The sequence below is a fragment of the Lipotes vexillifer genome, unplaced genomic scaffold, assembly GCF_000442215.2.
Source record: "Lipotes vexillifer unplaced genomic scaffold, Lipotes_vexillifer_v1.1 scaffold217, whole genome shotgun sequence".
NCBI classification, from domain to species: domain Eukaryota; kingdom Metazoa; phylum Chordata; class Mammalia; order Artiodactyla; family Lipotidae; genus Lipotes; species Lipotes vexillifer.
This window is the reverse complement of record NW_006788200.1, coordinates 8,276,865-8,291,619: the sequence shown is the minus strand read 5'-3', so window position 1 is coordinate 8,291,619 and position 14,755 is coordinate 8,276,865. Positions and strand designations below refer to the sequence as shown.

General features: G+C 52.3%; 3 protein-coding genes across 6 annotated transcripts in view; 2 read left to right on the top strand and 1 right to left on the bottom strand.

Annotated features, from left to right (window-relative positions):
• Nucleotides 1-1,745: 1,745 nt before the first annotated feature.
• Nucleotides 1,746-3,254, bottom strand: SLC35A4 (solute carrier family 35 member A4). The gene has a single exon (XM_007461464.1). The coding sequence runs from the start codon at nucleotides 2,915-2,917 to the stop codon at nucleotides 1,943-1,945; it is 975 nt and encodes a 324-aa protein (XP_007461526.1). The 5' UTR covers nucleotides 2,918-3,254; the 3' UTR covers nucleotides 1,746-1,942.
• A 2,534-nt stretch (nucleotides 3,255-5,788) lies between these two features.
• APBB3 (amyloid beta precursor protein binding family B member 3) lies at nucleotides 5,789-11,441 on the top strand. Of its 4 annotated transcripts, none has more exons than XM_007461463.1 (13): nucleotides 5,789-5,837; nucleotides 6,125-6,288; nucleotides 6,371-6,447; nucleotides 7,033-7,093; nucleotides 7,297-7,443; nucleotides 7,566-7,693; nucleotides 7,946-7,951; nucleotides 8,121-8,235; nucleotides 8,375-8,459; nucleotides 8,705-8,788; nucleotides 9,055-9,170; nucleotides 9,308-9,499; nucleotides 11,205-11,441. In XM_007461463.1, the coding sequence occupies exons 1-13, from the start codon at nucleotides 5,789-5,791 to the stop codon at nucleotides 11,439-11,441; spliced, it is 1,461 nt and encodes a 486-aa protein (XP_007461525.1). The 4 variants fall into 4 exon arrangements, with proteins under 4 accessions (XP_007461525.1, XP_007461523.1, XP_007461524.1 ...); XM_007461461.1 differs by having other exon boundaries at nucleotides 8,100-8,235; XM_007461462.1 differs by lacking the exon at nucleotides 7,946-7,951.
• A 1,070-nt stretch (nucleotides 11,442-12,511) lies between these two features.
• Nucleotides 12,512-14,755, top strand: part of SRA1 (steroid receptor RNA activator 1) — a 5,966-nt gene continuing 3,722 nt past the window's right edge. The window contains 2 exon segments of the mRNA XM_007461459.1: nucleotides 12,512-12,572; nucleotides 12,698-12,823. Of these exon segments, the coding sequence (XP_007461521.1) occupies nucleotides 12,512-12,572; nucleotides 12,698-12,823 (187 nt within the window).

Sequence of the window (14,755 nt, the reverse complement as noted above, 5' to 3'; positions counted from 1 at the left end):
GCCAGAATTAAAACTCAAGTCTGGTTGGCTATAGTTCTACACTGCCAGCAATACTAGTTCACAGGTTGCAGTGTGCATCACAATCACCTAGGAAGCTTACTGAAAAGAAAAGAAAAAAAAAAAAAAAAAACAAAACAGCCAAGCTAACCTTCATTATGGATAATTAATAACACCACTAACTAGGTCTCATTGTGCAAGTACCTGCTGAGCACACTAACATCCCTTATTTGATTTAGTCATTTCCAGTCCCCTTTATAGTAGTAGGTATCATCTGACCCCCCCGCCGCCATTTCAGAGAGAAGCCAACTAAAGCTAAGAGAGGTTAAGTAATTGTTCAAGGACAGTCAGCCAATAGGTGACAGAGCCAGAATTAAAACTCAAGTCTGGTTGGCTATAGTTCTACACTGCCAGCAATACTAGTTCACAGGTTGCAGTGTGCATCACAATCACCTAGGAAAGCTTAAAAAAAAAAAAAAAAAAAAAAAAAAAAAAAAGGAATAAAGAAAAAAAAAGATTCCCAAACCTCACTCCCTAAGATTCTGTTTGAGCAGGACTGGGATTTCTCTTTTTTCTTCCCCACAAGCTTACCAGGCATTCTACCACGGGAACAGGGCCTGACATTCCTCTGGTCATGAGAAGAGACGAGAGGCAGGAATATCAGTGAGGGATCCAGAGGCGATGAGAAACGAGACCACCTTGAGTCCTAAGAGTTCTCTAGCCTACAGTCTACAGTTTGCCTTGCTGGGCCCAACACTTTCTATTCCCAAGACTCCTTCCAAATTCTCCAGGGCCCAAGTTTTATGCTTCAGAGAAATTTCCAAAGCTCCATGACAGAAAATGGTCTCAGCTCCATGGAATTCTCAAAGGAAACAATGCTGTTAGCAACAGCTGGGAGAAAACAGCCTCTTCTCTTAGTCAATAAGTCACCCCAGGATTAAGATACTCAGGGCACCAGAGGAATGAAATTATGTTTGAGAGGAGCTATGCAACACAGAAGACACAGGACAATTATGGCCAATTGTAGGAACCACCTATACCCCAGAGCACTTTATTAAGACCTTATTGCTTATACAGACACTGATTGAGCTATACACGTTTCCCTGTGGCTGGTCCCAGGTCACTCTGTGTAGAGTTTCCCTAGGCTGTTGGGAGCCGGGACACTGCTAGGAAAGGGCAGGACCCACAGTGGGAAAGATGGTACCTCCTAGAAGCTATAGAGGGGGCAGTGGGCTTTGAGAGAGCCCTTAGGGTGAGCAGAGAGGTCAGGAGTGTAGGCTTAAGCCAGGGCCCAGGGGCAACATTCCCTGAGATGAGTCAAGCCCCAGTCCTCTCTGAGGTTTCCAGAACAAACACTGGATAAGGAGAGAGCGGGGGCATTATTTCCAGGTGCTGCTGCAGCTAGGGGAGCATGGCAGAGGCCTGGGTGATGGGCGTATAATCTGCAGCAACTGGGCTTTCCTACATGACAGTGGGGGGTGAGTATGTTATGGGGGAGTCATGCACCATGGCTGGGCTGGAGCAGCCAGCACCAGGCCTGGGGGCAGTGGGTCTGCTGGGGTGACCACAGTAGGCAAGGAAAGCCAACTGCTGCCCACAACCCACTTTAAGAAACTGCATTCATGCAGGTTGAGGCAGGGCACCTCCTCCCATCAGGCACGGTATCATTTCTCAGGCCCATGAACTAATGCTCCCCTAATTCCTTAGTCAGTAAGAACTTCTGGGGGTGTAAGAGTTTCCTTAACCAAACCCAGGCTTCAAGTCTCCCAGGCTCAACCCTCCATCCACCTACCTCCAGAGACTGACATGACTGCTCGCACTTTCCCAGCTTTTCTCGCAAGGCACTTGTTACAGGGCTGCTGAGGGGAGGGGTCAGCACTGGGAGGTGGCTCTGATGGTGGCGCCCGATCTACAGGTCAGGAATCAGGGTGGAGGTGGTGAGGGGCTAGCGACTGCCATAGTACAGGCGCACAGCCAGGCCAATGAGCAGCGTGGCCAGGAAGAAGGCAGCTGTGAGCTGAAGCTGCAGCAGGGCTGCTGAGAGCACAGCGTTGACCACTAGTGAGCAGGACACAACGAAGAGGCGTGTGATGCTGCTGCCGTGCTTCATGACAGCTGACATGAGCAGCCCGTTTAGCGCCTGGCTCAGCACTACGAGTGCTGCCCATCCTGAGAAACCCTCCAGGAGGCCTGGGCCGGGGCCGCCACCTGCATGCAGACCCAGGTTCAGGAGCACACCGAAAGTGTAGAGGAAGAGGTTCTGAAGTGCCAGGGGCAGCCGCTGTCGCTTCATGAGCAGCTCTGTGTACACGGAAGACAAGCCTGAGATGAGGCAGTACAGGATGAGAAGCAGCAGTCCCAGTGGACTGATATGCAGGGGCATGGGGCCTGCGGCAGCTGCGGAAGGGGGCCCAGGAAGGGTGTTCCCAGGGTCCTGCAGGCCGCCAGCTGCATAGCAGGCTCCTGCTGCCATGAGCAGTAGCAGTGCTAAGCCCTGGCGCACAGAGAGGCGGTGTCGGAGGCAGAGGCAGTAGAACAGGGCTGTGCTTCCAATCTTGAGATTGCTCAGCACCTGGTAGGTGCTGGGGTCCATGTAACGTTGAAGGTAGATAACCAGGTTGTTGCTGGCGCCGTAAAGCAGGGCTGATAGTGCGAACGGGGCGGCCTGGCGCCAGGGTGGGGTCTGCTGGGGCCATGCTTGCCAGCCCACCAGGAGGGAGAAGGCGCACAGCAGCAGCTTGGTCAGTTCAGTCAGCAATACAGCCGAAGACGGCCGGAAGGGCACACGGCCATCCACGTGGCACAGTGCCAGCAATGGGGCATGGGCACCGTACATGGCAGTGGACAGGAGTAGCATCAGGGTCCAGCGGGCCTGCCTGGGATGGCCCAGGCCCGGCACACCCCCGTCCTCTACACTCATGCCCAAACTAGACCCTGGGTGGCCTGTGTAGCTGGCAAGGGGGGTCAGTGGGGATTGTGACACGTTCGGGGAAAATCAAGTTATGGAGCTGGCTCCCAGGGGAGAGGAGCCTTGGTACATCGCCAGACAGAATACTGAGAATCAGAGTCAGCTGCAAACTCCACAGTAAGGGCTAGAAGAGGAAGGGGCTGGTGGTTCTAGAAGCCACTGTCTTGGGGCCAATGCCATGGGGTTATGGAGGTGAGGAGTCCAGGGTGCTGGCTGATGAACCACTGTCCAGCCTCTGCAGGAAGGCGGCAGGAAAGCTGGAGACAGCAAATGGGTGAGAGCCGGGGAGGCCAGACATGGCATCTGTGGTTGAAAGGCCTCCACCTGCAGGCCCCAGCTGCTCATCCTGCCTCCCCCATGGGATCCAGAGCTAGTTGGGCCCCTTGCGCAGTGATTGAAGATAGTCCCTCAATGTCTTCTCCACATTGGGCACAGCATACGCCTGAGCTGCATATATGCCAGTGCAGGTGCCCACGGCAAAGCCTAATACTGCTGACGCCCTCAGTTTGGCCACCACATAGCCAGCCAGGAAGCCCTTGAGGAATGGAGAGGACAAGAGCGAGCCATCCTGTGGAGGAAAATGCAGGAGAAAATTCAGCCAGGCTCTCCCCTTCTCTGCCCAGGAGCTACTCAAGCTGGGCTTAGCATGTTCCACTACCTGCTCCTCCTTACTCTGGAAAACCGTAGTATGCTCACCAAAGATTTTTTCAAGGTCCTGGGCAGAAAAAGAACCTAGGAGTCATGATCACACAATGTCAGAACCCTGAGGTTAGAAGGCTCCAACCACAGAATCCCACTGAGAGAGATGTCCCTGAGGAATCTGACCCCTGCTTGCTTCTCCAGTCTCATATCCTAGCATGCTCCCCGACTACTGCAGCCAAACTGAACTGCTTTCACCTCGCATGTTCATTATGCTACCTCTGACCACAAGGGCTTTGCCTATGCTGTTCCATCTGCCTGGAATGTTCCCTCCTCCCCTCTTCACCCAGTTAACCCCTACTTAAGATCCCAGTTCAAAGGCCATTTTCTCAGGGAAACTTTCCTTGGTGTCACAGAGAATAGGCCTTCAATAACCAAGCATTTGCTGAATAAATCTCTACCACCCACTCAAAAGCATATTGGCCAATGAAGCCTAAGCGGGAGGCAGGGGGCAGGTGCACCTTTACCTGGTCTACACCACTGCTGACTTCGTCTTCCACACGCTGCTGCAGGCGCTCCAGCTGGTTCTTGAGAAATGCCAGGTCCTTAAGCTTGGGAAGAGAATCCTAGGACAAAAGAGAGGTTGGCTCCAGAAGGTTGACCCAGCCCCAGGCCCTGCTCAAGTCTATCAGAGGCTAGGGGCAGGAGGTAATGAGCCTAAGAAACCCCTTCCTATAAAACCTTCCTGAGATGACAGTGGTAAAGAAAGAAAGGCATTGAAAAGTAAAGAATTCACACGGGGGCCTGGGAGGGGGTGACCGATGGGACCTGCATCGGTAACTTACAGCAACTCTTACAGGGATTTTATACAGTAAGTGGTGCACAGAAAAGACAAGAGGGGCAGCTAGGGGATCTAGGTTTATCCGGCAAGCGCTAGTGAGTAGGAAGCTACCTGAAAGTCTATCTTGTCGTCTGTGTCCCGAGGCCTAACACAGGGACTCCAAGTACTTAGTAAATGTGTAGTTGGTGCTGAACTTCCAGACTAACGGTGAGGCAGTTCCTTGGAAAATTTGGGGGTAAACCTGATTTCTGCCTAGGCTTCTCCCTCTTCCTCCCCAAACCCATCCCAAACTGAATGTGTGACTGGATGAGCTGGGGTTTGGTGCGGGGTGAGGGAACGTGGCTGTCTGCAAGAGTGTGGGTAAATGAATTCTGGATTTTGGTCGCACATAACGACGAAATTAGTGTCCCCAAGGAATGTGTTCGAATGCGGGTGTGTCTGTGTTGTTGGAAACTTCCTGTCTCTGGAAGGGAAATTTCGGTGGCTAGGGAATAGAGAAGAGTGAGGACTGTCTGCAAGTAACTAAGGATCATCATGGTCCGGGGTTGGGGGGTGGGGTGACACCTGGGGGATTCCCGGCTCCGCTTGCCTTGCGCAATGCTCCGCCACTCCACTTCCCATTATTGAAGCAGTCGACAAGACTAAAAGTCCGCTCCCAGGAGAAACAAGGGGCACCCCCCACCCAGGAGCTCCCCCATCTGTCGCCTCTCCCCAGGACTAAAAAGGTGTGAAGCCCACACCGGACTGCAGACAACCCTCCAGTTCGCTCACCTTGTCATCCGCCATCTTCCCTGCCGAGCTTGTTGCGCAGGCGCAGCACCGCCTCCCTCCTGGCAAATGCTACTGCCATCTTTACTGAGGGCGCAGGCACTTCCGGGGCATTTCTGGAACGGGTGGAGGCGCTTTCCTGAAGGTCTTCTTTTCGCAGATACTCCCACGTGACCTCTCCCTTTGAGACCCAGGCTGCGTGTGCGCGCGCGTAGACTACCTAAACGCCATGATCTCGTGCGCGTGTGCGCTCCGCGCAAGTTCGCCTGGCGGATCTTCCGCCGCTTGATGAGCTCACAATTGAGCTATGATGTCAGCGTGCGCGCCGCGGACCTTGCTCCTCCTCCAGACCTTCGCACGCCAACGCGCGGCAACTGGGGGATCAGGACGGCTGTTTTCACGCGCCACCTTTCGACAGGAGGCGCTGCTCAGGCGGGTCCTTTCCCGCCCCCAGGACCCGGCCCCTGCCCCGCCCCGTGTTTGTGCGGCGCCAGCTGGCCAGGCCGATTCCAGCGCAGAGGCTGGACTTGTAGGCGCAGCAGCTCCGGAGGCGAGCTGGGGACGCGACCAGGGCTATGCTGGGCAAGGATTACATGCTGGCCATCATTCTGGTCAACTGCGATGGTGTGCACAGAGGGTCCCGATGGGAGGATCGGGAGCTGAGGGGGGACGAGGGAGCGCGAAAGGCTACCCCAGCCTCAAAGACAGGGAGGGGCGTGCGTCTCGGAGTGAGGACCAGGGATCAAATGAACCCCGATCCTTGCACTGCAGTATCCAAGGTTGGAAGCCTGGACCCTCAGGCTGAACCTTCAGCGCTAAGTTGTGCCTTTTGGGTTGGAGGAAGGGTTATGACAAAGTGTTATTCTGAGCGCACATATATGCCTTCCTTCTCCAATCCCACGTTCCTGTAGATGACTTGTGGGGGGACCAGAGTCTGGAGGGGGAGCCAGGTTTGCCCCCTGGCTGGAGGAAGATCCGCGATGCTGCAGGTACTTATTATTGGCATGTACCCAGCGGTAGCACCCAGTGGCAGCGCCCAACCTGGGAGTCAGGAGATGCAGAGGACCCAGGCACGGTAGGTGGCGTGTGAAGAGGGGGCCTGAGCTCATGTGTGGATCTAAGCCTGCTGCCACACTGACCTAGCCCCCTCTCTACAGAAGACGGAGGGAATTTGGGGACTTCGGCCCCCCAAGGGGAGATCCTTCTCCAGCCTGGAGAGCTCACTGGACCGGAGGTAACAGGGATAGGCCAGGCAAAAATGAAAGGCTTGGGGTTCCATGGCACTCAAAGATGCCGCTGGACCCACAGTCCGCTTTCCAGCACAGGTTCTGGACTGTGTCCCATGTTTAGGGTTTTGTTATGTGTTCTTGGCTCTATCCCATATTGTTGACTCTCCCAGTGTTTTGAGTTTTGTTCCTTGTTCCAAGCTGTTTTTTGCTACATGTTGTTTTATGTATTCTGGGTCCTGACCTCTCATGTTCTAGGCCTTGGTCACTACCCTAGGTTCTGTCCACGGAGGTTCCTATCCTGTGTTCCAGGGTCTTCTTGTCCTGATTTGGGGCTCTGGTCCAGATTTTGGACCCTGTTCCATGTTTGTTTTATTCTGTGTCCTGTGTGTTGAATTTTCTCTCAAATTCTAAGCCATGCTTTATGTTACATTTATGTAATATGTCCTGGGCCTTGTCTCACTCTGACTTTATATTTGGGACACTATATTCTGGGTCTTATCCCACATCTTGTGCCCATCGAGTAGTCTGGTCCTCACCATTGTCCCTTCTGTAGGAATTGTGGTCCTCTTACGAGCTCTGCTCTATTCCAGTAATTCTGTGTCCTGGTATGGTGAAGAATCCTACATCCAGAGAATGACGCCAGGGGCTAAGGTAGTGATTTGGGCCTGAGGGCCAGCCCAGGGCATTGGGGAGGGTCCCAAGGGAAAGGTCAGGGGTGAGACTGGGCTGAGCAGAGGTAATCAAGGCTGAAGGGAGGTCTCAGAGGGTTTATATATGTGGAGCCTGTGGCACCTCCCACCCTACTTCACCTCTACTTACTCAGGGTCCTCCCGTCCTTTTCCTCAACCCGTCAGTGCTTCGCAGTCCGCTCTCTGGGCTGGGTGGAAGTACCTGAAGAGGATCTGGTACCAGGGAAGAGCAGTATTGCAGTCAATAACTGCATCCAGCAGCTGGCCCAGACTCGTAGCCAGAGCCAGCCCCCGGATGGTACCTGGGGCGAGGTAAGCTGGCTGGCCCTTTAAGGGGTTCAGCCCAGCATCCAGCAGAGGTGGTTGTCCCTGAATTGCCTGTTCCTCATGGCAACCACCTTCATCTGAGCTCCGGGCTGACCTCTCCTTGGCAGGGCCAGAACATGCTGATGATCCTGAAGAAGGATGTGATGAGCCTGGTGAATCCCCTGGACCACAGTCTGATCCACCGCCAGCCTCTGGTGCACATTCGTGTATGGGGTGTGGGCAGCTCCAAGGGCCGGTGAGGACCCCTACATCCCTCGAAGTGAGAGTTGCTCCTCCCTCCCCCCGGCAAGCTGTGAACCCCGCTGATGCTGACCCCCTGTACTTGAACCCCTGGACACAGGTCCTCTGACATGTACCCAAGCTCTGCCTCCCCTGCCTGGTCCAGCCCTGGTTGGGGAGGGTGGGCCCAGCTCAGCAGGGACGGATGGGGGAGAGCCTGAGAGGCTGGGCTGATTCTCTCCTGTGCTCCCACATGCTTCTGGAACAGTGACAGGTGAGTGACAGCCAGGTGCCTAGAGCCCCAGCCCTGATCTCCTTGTTCCATCCCTGCCATAACCCTGACTTTCCAGCCTCCTGCAGGCACTACAGGCCCCTGTCCCTACCTAGCCTCTACCCCAGCTCCATCCCTGGCCCTGCCCTAGCCCCATCTCTGACCCTGCCAGGGACTTCGCTTTTGTGGCGGGTGACAAAGACAGCTGTATGCTCAAGTGCCATGTGTTTCGCTGTGACGTCCCTGCCAAGGCCATTGCCAGTGCCCTACACGGGCTCTGTGCCCAGGTAAGGGCCAGGAGTGGGGCAGGGAATGTGGGTATGGAGCTGGGTCTGAAGCTGCTAAGGTGGTTGGGTTAGGATGGTATTGGCTCCCTTACCTCACTTCCCCCTCCCTACACCTCATGCTGGCTGCACTGTGTTTCAGATCTTGTCAGAGCGAGTAGGGGTCAGTGGGGATTCCCCTTGCTGCTCGCTAGACCCCATCTCCCCTGAAGACCTGCCTCGACAAGGTATGGGGAGGGAATGGCTGCACTGCACCAACAGGCTGCTTTGGTGAAAGATGGGAAGGGGGTTCTGGTTATTTAGTACTTCTCTGGAGACAGAGAACTTCTGAGGTGTCCTTGTCCCAGGGATCCCAAACTCTAGATTGGAGGAACATCCATGGCCTTTTTCCTGCTAGTTCCAGTTCCCTTAGAAGCATGGAGAAAGGGGTCACTGAGAGAGTACCCAGGCCAACTTGGTGTATATATTTCAGTGGAGCTACTGGATGCGGTGAGCCAGGCTGCTCAGAAGTACGAGGCACTGTACATGGGGACTCTGCCAGTCACCAAAGCCATGGGTGAGGACTGAGTGGGCTGGAGGGGGCGGGCTGCATAAGAGAAGAGGAAGGTGGGAAAGGAAGGATCTACCACCATTTCTAAGAGTGCTCCCATGGCCCTCTATAGCCTGGGATGTACCACCCTTCTCAACTCAGGAGTCTAAACCTGGCTGCAGCTATTCTGTTCCCATCTCTCTGAATCCTAAGTCAGTGAGAGGGGCCTAGACACTCCCTGCAGATCTTTCTTTATGCCTGGGAGACACCATGGTGGGCTTGTCCTCCCCCAGGCATGGACGTGATGAACGAGGCCATTGGTACCCTCACCACCCATGGGGACCGGGACGCCTGGGTCCCTGCCATGCTCAGCATATCTGACTCTCTCATGACTGCACGTCCCATTCAGGTACCAGCCAGAAGAAGGTGAAGTTGGGGGTGTGGAGGGGTGGGTGGGGATGCCAAGGGGTTATTGCTTGCTACTGAAAGTGCTCAGTGGGTCCAGCTAGTACCTGGCCCTCTAGTGACTAGGCCTGATTTGGGCAGGCAGAGGCTGGTGCAGAGGAGGAGCCACTGTGGCAGTGCCCTGTGCGCCTCGTGACCTTTATTGGTGTTGGTCGTGACCCACACACCTTTGGCCTCATTGCCGACCTGGGCCGTCAGAGCTTCCAGTGTGCGGCCTTCTGGTGCCAGCCCCATGCAGGGGGACTCTCTGAAGCTGTGCAGGCTGCTTGCATGGTGAGTTAGGGGTGGGAATGTGTGGGTGGGATTGCCCTGCAGCTGCTCTGTACGGGTGACTGGGGTTCAGGATCGGCAACCTCTCCAGAGATCACAAACCAGCCATGCCAGGGCTGACTGTGGATCAGCAGAATTTTATTTGACCCTCATGCTGTTTTTAATAGGCTTTAATTAGTTGCCAATATTTAAAGGCCAGGACATTTCACATAATAATTTCCATTTGTGTTTTTTGTAAAATATTAGAAGCTCTGACACTTGGGTCCACACGTATACATTTCAGCATTTAGCTGGAATTGGTTCAGCAGTATTTTATTTGACCCTCATGCTGTTTTTAATAGGCTTTAATTAGTTGCCAATATTTAAAGGCCAGGACATTTCACATAATAATTTCCATTTGTGTTTTTTGTAAAATATTAGAAGCTCTGACACTTGGGTCCACACGTATACATTTCAGCATTTAGCTGGAATTGTGTAAGGGCTGTGCCTTGAAGGGTGAGCATTGTCTTTCCTCTTTTCTCTCATTTAAATTGTTTTCTGGTTATCTGTGGGCATTTGAGTATGGGACACTTGCACTCAGTTCAGTTCACTTATTCACTCAAATACCAGTGCTTGCCAGAACTCAACCATACTTGACCCTGGGAATTCAGTGGTTTAGAGGGCATAGCCTTTGCCCTCACAGAACACTTAGGTTAGAGCAGAGACAGGCCAGAAAGAAGTTGCACACCACAGGATGATGGAGGATATGGCCCCTTCGGAGGTTCAAGAAGGCTACCTGAAAGAGGTGATAGAAAACTGAGAGTTGAAGGTCCAAGGAGGGAAGTTATCCAGGTGAAGGGGAATGGGACAGGACACGTGCCAAGTACAGGGAACCCCAGCTGTGAGAGGGATGTCAGTGGATTAGAGTATGTGAAAGAATCTAGTGTATCTGTAGTGCAGGGGGGGATGGAGTGAGAGATAGGGGCAGAAAGAATGGCAGAATCCAGGTCATGGAAGAACTTACAGGGTAGGGTGATGAATTTGTTTTATCTTGAGGCACTTTGAGCCATTGAAAGGTTTTGAGCAGGACAGTGAAGTCAAGTTTGTGGATTTTGAAGATCACTGAAGCTATAGTATGGGTAGAAGATTTGGAAGACACAAGAGAAGTAAGAAGACCATTTAGAACCCTGTTGAGTTCAAATGAGAGAGGAGGGGAGCAGTTGCATTGGGACTGGGTTGTAGAACATCCGCTTGACTAGGGAGTCCACTTTGCCAGGGTCCAGTCCACTGCAATGAGACATGGAGGAGAGTTAGCATAGTGGTAGGTATGGATAAGAGCACAGGCCGTGCAATCAGAACTAGTTTTGAATTCCAGTTCTATCAATTTCTGATTACGTGACCTTGGGCAAGTCATGTATTCTCTCTGAATCTATCTCACTTCCTCATTTGCAAAATGGTGATTATAACACCCGATAAATAACTAGATCGATTAGATTATATATATAAAGAACTTAACACAGTGTCAAGCTCTCCTTAAATGCTCAGTGAATGTGAAGTTTTAGGCTTTTGTTATTGAGCTACCTGTGAATGCTGTAGGGGCTCCAAATGTGGCAGACTACCAGCTTCATTTCCTACTGAAGCCTTGGCCGCCGGGTCCCTGTCCTGCAGAAGCTTTCAGGGGGTCCAGGGGCAGAAAGGAAGTGGATCCTCACATTCCCCTTCTCCCTAGGTTCAGTACCAGAAGTGTCTTGTGGCCTCTGCGGCTCGAGGCAAGGCCTGGGGTGCCCAGGCCCGTGCCCGCCTGCGGCTCAAGCGGACCAGCTCTGTGGACTCCCCTGGAGGTCCCCTGCCCCTCCCCCTGCTCAAAGGAGGGGTTGGGGGTGCAGGGGCAGCCCCCCGAAAGCGGGGCATCTTCTCTTTTCTTGATGCCTTCCGGCTGAAACCCTCTCTGCTCCACATGCCCTAAATTAATCGGGGAGGACTGGGGAAGGAGGCTCTGGGTCCATGCCCGACTCTGTACCCCTTCATTCCCCAGGGACCTGCAGCCTCTCGCTCCTTGGAGCCTTCTCTGCCTTCCCCACTGACCCTTGCCCACCCTCTATTTATTGCCCAATTTATTGTTTATGTGGATGATTGAGAGGTCCTGTACCACAGCCTAGGCCCCGGGCTCTCCTCTCCCTGGGTCCCTGTGTTCCTTGCCCCTGTCCAGCCCTGGACAGTTGGCTCTACCTCAGCAACACTTTATAGCAAAATCAGTACAAATAAAAATCCCTCAGTGACCTCACTGGATGTGAGTATATTGGGCCTGGGACTGGGCTGGGAGTTAACAACCTGTATGAGATGAGTGTCTGCATCTGTGCTTGGTGTCGGTGGCTGCAGGTAGTCACATAAGGGCATGGGAGTGTTGGAAAACTGACTTCATTTAAGAAATATATTTTTATGAATATATAGACACTAGGCACTAAGGTCGGCACTGGAGGTATAATAAAATAGGAGTTCCACCTTCTGAGACTGTCAAACAAGAGTCAAATAAACAGCACTGAAGATAATATATAGTACAACTAGGAAATCTCAAAAGGTTGTGGGAGCTCAGGTGAGACACCTGAAGTACCTGGTCTGAGGTACTTTAAGTGTGCTAGGCTTCCTGATAAATACATTCCAGCCGAGAGAGTGTAAACGTTCAGGGAAGTGGACAGAGGTTCTGGAAGTCCACCTGGCTAGATCACAGTGGGGGCATGTGTGGGGCAGGAGCTTCTGGTGGTTTAAACTTGCTCCTGAGAGCAACTGAGAGACTTGGAGAGAGGGAACCCACTTGGGTTCCTAGAGCGCCACCTCCTGGAAAACAGCCCCACTTGGTACCATGTAGTTAGGGCCCCGTGCGTTATTAGCTGGAATAGATTTATAGTTCCTTAGGGAGTTGGAGCAAGGACTCGATGGCGATTCCCGGCGTTTCTGAACTGTCCAACCTGGAGGGCTCCAGGCAACGGGCCCTACCGGGGGCGTGCCCCAGCCGGCTTGGGTGCGGCCGCCCCGGAAATGACGTGATGCCCCGCTGGCCGTGCGGAAGTGGAGATGGCGGGGCTGTACGTGAAACCGGGTGAGCGCGGCGGGTGGGCTGGGGCGGTGGGTCTACCGCCGGTCCAGGCTGGGGGCGGTTACCGCGCGGGGTGCGGACCCTCTGTCGCCCCCGGGCTCGCTTCACACGTCCTCTCACCTTCGCAGGCAACAAGGAGCGCGGCTGGAACGATCCGCCGCAATTCTCATACGGGCTGCAGACCCAGACGGGCGGACCCAAGCGCACGCCGCTCACCAAGAGGGTCGCCGCTCCCCAGGATGGATCCCCCAGAGGTGCGTGGGGGCCCTGTGCGCCGTGACCCGCCGAGAATGGGCGGTGCCAGGAATAAGCTTGTACCATGGGCCTTTTTTGCTCTCTGAGGACTTCCTGAGGAGAGAGGTTGGAGCCCCAGAAAGGGGCCCAGTTCTGGCCCTTTTCCGAGCTCCTTACCTGTTGCCCAGGTAAATAATTGGTATGTTGGTCTCAAAAGAATCTCTCTGGGCTTTCGCCCTAGGTGATCTCATCCAGACCTACGGTTTTTAATATAGTTTATAATTCCCAAATTATCTTCAAATCCTATTTCTAACCTGGATCTTTTCTCAGAACCCCATCGTGGTATACCCATTTGTCTGTTCTTCCTCCTCACTTGACTGTATGATAAGCATCTCAGACTTAACGTGTTATTCATTTAATCAGTATCATCTACTGAGCATCTACTGTGTTTGAAGGCAAACTAAACAGCAGTGAACAAGACAAAAAGTTTTGTTTTCTTGGAGTCCACACTATCGCTTTGTAGATGAAATGGTGGTAAGGGCTTTGCAGAGAAATAAAACAGGGTGATGTGAGAGTGACTGGGTAACTAAGGTATCTGAGGGTCTGACACTTAAGCTGAAATCTGAATGATTAAAAGCTAGCCACACAAAGATCAGGTGCAAGAGTATTCAGGGCATTGGAAACAACTACTGCAGGAGCCCTGAGATAAGTCTGGCAAATTCAGAGACTGAAGGAATATCTGATGGCTAGAGCACAGTGGGCTAGGGATAGAGATTAAGATCTGAGAAGTAGGCAGGGGGCCAGATCATAGTGGGTTTTTGTAAACCAGGATAAGGAGTTTGTATTTTAATCTACGTAAAGTAGAAGCCGTTGAAAAATTTAAAGTAGAGGAGGGCGTCCTTTTCCCATGAGCATTTCCCATGCCAATAGGTGGATCTGTGGCCCTGAAAAGGGAGCTCAGATTCAGCTCTTTTCACCCCTCTCTTATCCACACCCGTAACATTGCAGAGTTATAATATAAATCAGAGTTTCTTAACCTTAGCACTAATGGCATTTTGGGCCAGATAATTTTTTGTGAGAGACTGTCCCATACATTGTAAGATGTCTGCAGCATCCCTGGCCTCTACTCACTAGATGTCAGTAGCACCCACCCAGTTGTGATAGCCAAAAGTGTCTCCAGACACTTGTCCTGGGGGCAAAATCTCCCCAGGTTGAGAAACACTGACTTATATCTTTAAAAAGATTACTGTGTCTACTGTGTGGAAAACAGATTTTAGGGAAGAAGTGGAAAGACAAATTCAGGGGCTATTTTGCTAACATAGGGAAGATGTAATGATGATTTGGACAAGGGTGGGAGTACTAGAGGTGGTAGGAATTGGATGGATATAGCATATGTTATGGAGAAAGTCAGGAATGAGTAGGTATAGTAGGTGAGGTGAAAGAAGAAGCCATGTAACATACATTTTTTCACTTGAGGAACTGGATGGTGTTGTTCATTGATATGGGATAACTGGGTTTTGGTGGGTGAGGAAAAAAGCAAGCTTTCTGTCTTGGCCATGTAAAATTTGGACTGCTACTCTGGGGAGAGGTCTAGGCCAGAATTACAGAAATGTGTCACTGTCACATGGATGGTATTTGATGTCATGGGCTTGAATAAATAGAGTGTGTGGATAGAGGCCTAAAGAGGATCCAAGACAGAGCCCTAAGGTGCTCTAGCATTTCAAGGTTGAACAGGGAAGGAATTAGCAAATGAGACTGAGAAAGAGCAAAAGAAGTAAGAAGAAAAGTAAAATTTACTCTGGGAGAGATTAAAATCTTGATTCAACCCTGATGAATGCTGCTGAGAGGTTAAATAAAATGAAGAAAAGGGACCACCTGATTTGACAAACATAGCAATCACTACTGACCCTAACAAAAGCAGTCAGGAGTGATGAGAGCAGAATCCCAGCAGG

Bases quoted from the DNA above. Each gene is read 5' to 3' on its own strand.
- SLC35A4 (XM_007461464.1), bottom strand. From the start codon at position 2,917: ATGAGTGTAGAGGACGGGGGTGTGCCGGGCCTGGGCCATCCCAGGCAG.
- APBB3 (XM_007461461.1), top strand. From the start codon at position 5,789: ATGCTGGGCAAGGATTACATGCTGGCCATCATTCTGGTCAACTGCGAT. The intron at 9,171-9,307 runs GTACCAGCCAGA...TGATTTGGGCAG, and splicing joins TGACTGCACGTCCCATTCAG to GCAGAGGCTGGTGCAGAGGA. The intron at 9,500-11,204 runs GTGAGTTAGGGG...CCTTCTCCCTAG, and splicing joins CTGTGCAGGCTGCTTGCATG to GTTCAGTACCAGAAGTGTCT.